Genomic DNA, 4037 nt, shown 5'->3' on the forward strand with positions numbered 1-4037 from the left:
GCGATTCTTTCTCTCACTGAACCCATAATTAAACGAGTGTATTCGACTAGCCAGCTCTTTGGCTGTTAAAAAGTTCTGCTGGATATATTCCAACACAAGTTTCACTTCAAACTGTGCAACGCCTTCTAAAATGTCATGCATGACATCAACAGAAAAATTCTGAGAAGTGTGGAAATATAACAAAGAATTCAATGAACTTGTACGTTTAACACCATATGAATGTGGTAGCGTTGGATTTGTTTGCAAGTTAAGACAATGTTCAGCATGCATGTTTCTTGTTCGTAATGTCACACTTTCATCATTTTCGCTAAACACAGTTTGAAAGTCTATCTTTTCTAGTACACAAAAACGACAACAATAACGAGCACTGAATGATTCCACAAACCCAAGCATCCCATGTAGACCAAGATTATCCCCAGTTACTTGCACAATAGTACCACGAATAGGACTTTTCAATGTGGGGACTTTAACGCCATCAGTTTCAAGCACTTTCAAGTCTTTAATGAGTGGTTCAAGTATATTGTCAAACCCATACGTTTTAATGTCCTGGGTGTGAAAAAGTGCACATAAGTGAATATTTGCTAAATTTGAGTTAAATTTTGGTGGAAAATTTCTCAATGTAAAATATATCCCTCCCAATTTATGGATACCTCTTTTGGATCCTAAAGGATTAGCAGTCTCAAAGTCGTCGTAAAATAACTGAATTTGCAATGCATACTTCTCATTTGAAAAAAGAGGATGGTTCTTCATATATAGACCATCTTCTATATCTACATACAAACCATCCTTAGAAATGTGGTTAGATGAAAACATGCTACTTGTATTTGGATTTGTAAGAATAGACTGCAGTGTGTTTAGAATGGGAACATATGAAAATTTGTCAGTAACAACAACTTGATCGTAAGTTCCAGTATTTCTATTTCTTCTATTTTCCAACCGAGAACCAAGAACTTTTTCAACTGGCTCAACAATTTTCCACTTTTGTTTAAAATATGCATTTCTTTTCGACTCAGTATTCAACAAAGTAAATGGGTTTTCCAGATTTTCAAAGCTTTGTTCAATTTTGGCTTGGACACGAACATCTTGAGAAGACAAACATTTCAAAGCTGCATCTTTAGCTTGACTCTGTATATCTAATACAACTTCTTCCATAGATGTTACAAAATTGTTTAAAGTYCACTGGCTAACACCAGCAACCTGAAGCTGTGCAATAGCAGAAGCGCATGTGTCACGAGTACAGTTGTTTGATACAGTTGGGAGTTCTGAACTACTTGACTCTACAAAATCTTGAGATGGCATATCTGTAACAAAATCAATGTCCACACTGTCACCGGTTTCATTTTCATGTTCAATTTGCTCTACATGTTTAGTGTCTAAATGTTTCCTGAATCCCGAAAAAGTACCAAAAATATGGCAACAACCTCCCTGAGCACATTTTAGTCGAAGAGACTTACCAGGACAGAAACCGTGACTCAATCGCATATGCCTCACAAGCACGTTGGTACTGACAAAATGCTTCTGACAAACAAAACAAATTCTCCCCATAGTACCTAAATATTGGGAAAAATACAAATATCAAAATAGTATCAAAATACAAAGAGCAACATTGAAAAATATTCCACCATAAAAGGGATCACACTGATGGGCAAACTTGTTGCCAAATCCAGGTTGATTCATTGTTTGCTTAGTTAAGTAGCCTAGCCCGTATCTCTGCAACACGTGGCGTCTCATGAACTTTTCCAATATCTATGTTGTAGATGGTTGTTTGTATGAAGACYTACATGTTGTGGAGCATTTGATTATAAAATGTGCCAAACACAAAATGGGCCTTAAAAAGTTCATCAAAAGCTCCAAGTGAAATGGTTGAGTTGCATGGTATGACCTGCTTGTCCAGAACAATGAAAAAGCTGTGGATGGTGCTCCTCTTTGTCCCAACAGCAAGTAGATAAGGTTGCGTAGAGGAGCTGATGGCATCGACATGTTCCTGAATGCTTGTTCCACTCTGAGTATAAAAAAGGAAGGAAGAAAAAAAGAGAGAGAGAGAGAGAGAGGAGCTGATGGCATCGACATGTTCCTGAATGCTTGTTCCACTCTGAGTATAAAAAAGGAAGGAAGAAAAAAAGGCATAGTAAGTGASGTTACAAAACTTCCATCAAAAATTAATRARAATTTTTCTGCATCAAAATTAAAATCAATTCTCCTTCCCCAACACCCCCACCCACACACAAGAAAACATGCATGGCAATAAAACAAAATGTAAATCTTAATAATTACATGAAACTAATCCTCTTTGTGAACATTTTAAAACGAGAATCAATTCTATATATGAAAAAAATCATGGGCTTGAGGTGGGTGGATAAAACAACAGTTGCTGTGAAAAACACAAAACAAACCTTTTTGAAGACCACAAGGTGCTTCTCAGCTTGGGATGCAGAAACCTTGCCAGGTCTTTTGCGACCTTGACAGGCAGGAGGAATCAGGTGGAGCAGGAGAATGATGGAAGCAAGATCACTGTCCCAGCCTGTGGGAACAGAAATGAAAGGAAATATTAAATTAGAAAATTAGTCACTATCCATGATCATTATTAAATTTGAAAGATGGACTTATGTCCTATACATACCAGAGTTAAGGGTCTGCTCCAAATCCTCCTCATCTGATGCGCCTTCAGCCCAGTAGATCAGTTCTTCAAGCTCAGCTGAAGTAGGGAGAGTCTTGCTCAGCTGGATGACTTTTTGCTTGAAAACAGTTGGCCACCTAGAACACATTTTTTAAGATTAAATTAGCACAGATAACAATGATTAACAAGTACATCAGTCATCAAAATAAAAACACCACACTGAAAATAATCACTGCTTACAATATACCACCTTGTTTACAAATTATGTAACATAACGACAGAAGTATTCCAATACAGAGTTAATACTTTTATGCAATAAGTTTTAAAAAAATTAAAATATAAAAATGGGCATATTTGATGAAGCATCACTAAAAAGTTGGCACTGACCTCTCCAAAAACTTGGAAGCTGTATCTTCTCCAAATTCCAGAATGAAGTCTTGGTCGATCTAAATGACAAAAGAGGTTATTACAATACAATACAAAGGCAAACTTTGTCACTGTGTGGAACACACAGGATGTGTGTTCTGTTGTCTTGTCTTCTTCCTCTCTCGTGTTCCCTCATTGTCATTACACCTTCATCTTCTCAGCTGTTTACCTGTCATTTCCTCCTCTGTCACACACCTGTCAGTAGTTTCAAATTAGTTCTTTCCTCAGCTGTTGCCCATTATCCTCCCTTCCCTCTGCTAGTATTTATTCTCTCATTTGTTCACACCTTTGCTGGATCATTGCATGACTTTGCCTACAGTCTCTTTGTCCTGTGTTTCCCCGTGGCGCCATGTGTTTTTGGTTCTTTTTGCTGCCCAGTCAGCTTCGTTTTATTTTAACATTTTTTGGTTTTACTAATCCTTCGTCCAAACCTGGGTTCACTCCTGCTCCACGCCACAGTCTAAGCTTTATGGGCAGGTGATCCATATGAAAGTAAWTTTTAAAGCATTGTGCTTTTAATAATGATCATTAGTGATGGGTCGATGAGGCATCATGTGTCGTTTCGACAAATTACCAAACCGTACGATACGTGTCGATACTGTGTCACTGAATACTGACATCTGCTGGACCTTAAAAATCACTACAGGTAATCTATTTGTCAGACTCAAATGACACTGATTTGATGACCTATACAATAATATAATTTAAAAAATAAAAATAATATAATTTAAACCATTGTGTTTTATATTGTATTATTTCATACCTTAATTTACATTTAAAATATCTTTGACATTTTTAGATACAGTCTATAAATAATGTGAACATGAAGGGATTGTCCATAATTTACACAGATTTGCTGCCTCATTTTGCATGTATATGGACATATACAGCAATCACACGGATTGTTTTCAACTTTTAGATTTTCAAAAACTCAGTTTCATATTTAGGCTAAAAAGACAATATAAATATAAAAAATAACATCAAACAACCAATC

At 36.4% G+C, this 4037-nt stretch overlaps 1 protein-coding gene across 1 annotated transcript in view; it reads right to left on the minus strand.

Annotated features, from left to right (window-relative positions):
* Nucleotides 1–1868: 1868 nt before the first annotated feature.
* Nucleotides 1869–4037, minus strand: part of LOC106533611 (uncharacterized) — a gene marked incomplete at both ends in the record, with an annotated part of 5511 nt that continues 3342 nt past the window's right edge. The window contains 4 exon segments of the mRNA XM_014029980.1: nucleotides 1869–2002; nucleotides 2394–2521; nucleotides 2621–2754; nucleotides 3005–3063. Of these exon segments, the coding sequence (XP_013885434.1) occupies nucleotides 1869–2002; nucleotides 2394–2521; nucleotides 2621–2754; nucleotides 3005–3063 (455 nt within the window).

The sequence above is a fragment of the Austrofundulus limnaeus genome, unplaced genomic scaffold (genome assembly GCF_001266775.1).
Source record: "Austrofundulus limnaeus strain Quisiro unplaced genomic scaffold, Austrofundulus_limnaeus-1.0 Scaffold981, whole genome shotgun sequence".
NCBI classification, from domain to species: Eukaryota; Metazoa; Chordata; class Actinopteri; order Cyprinodontiformes; family Rivulidae; genus Austrofundulus; species Austrofundulus limnaeus.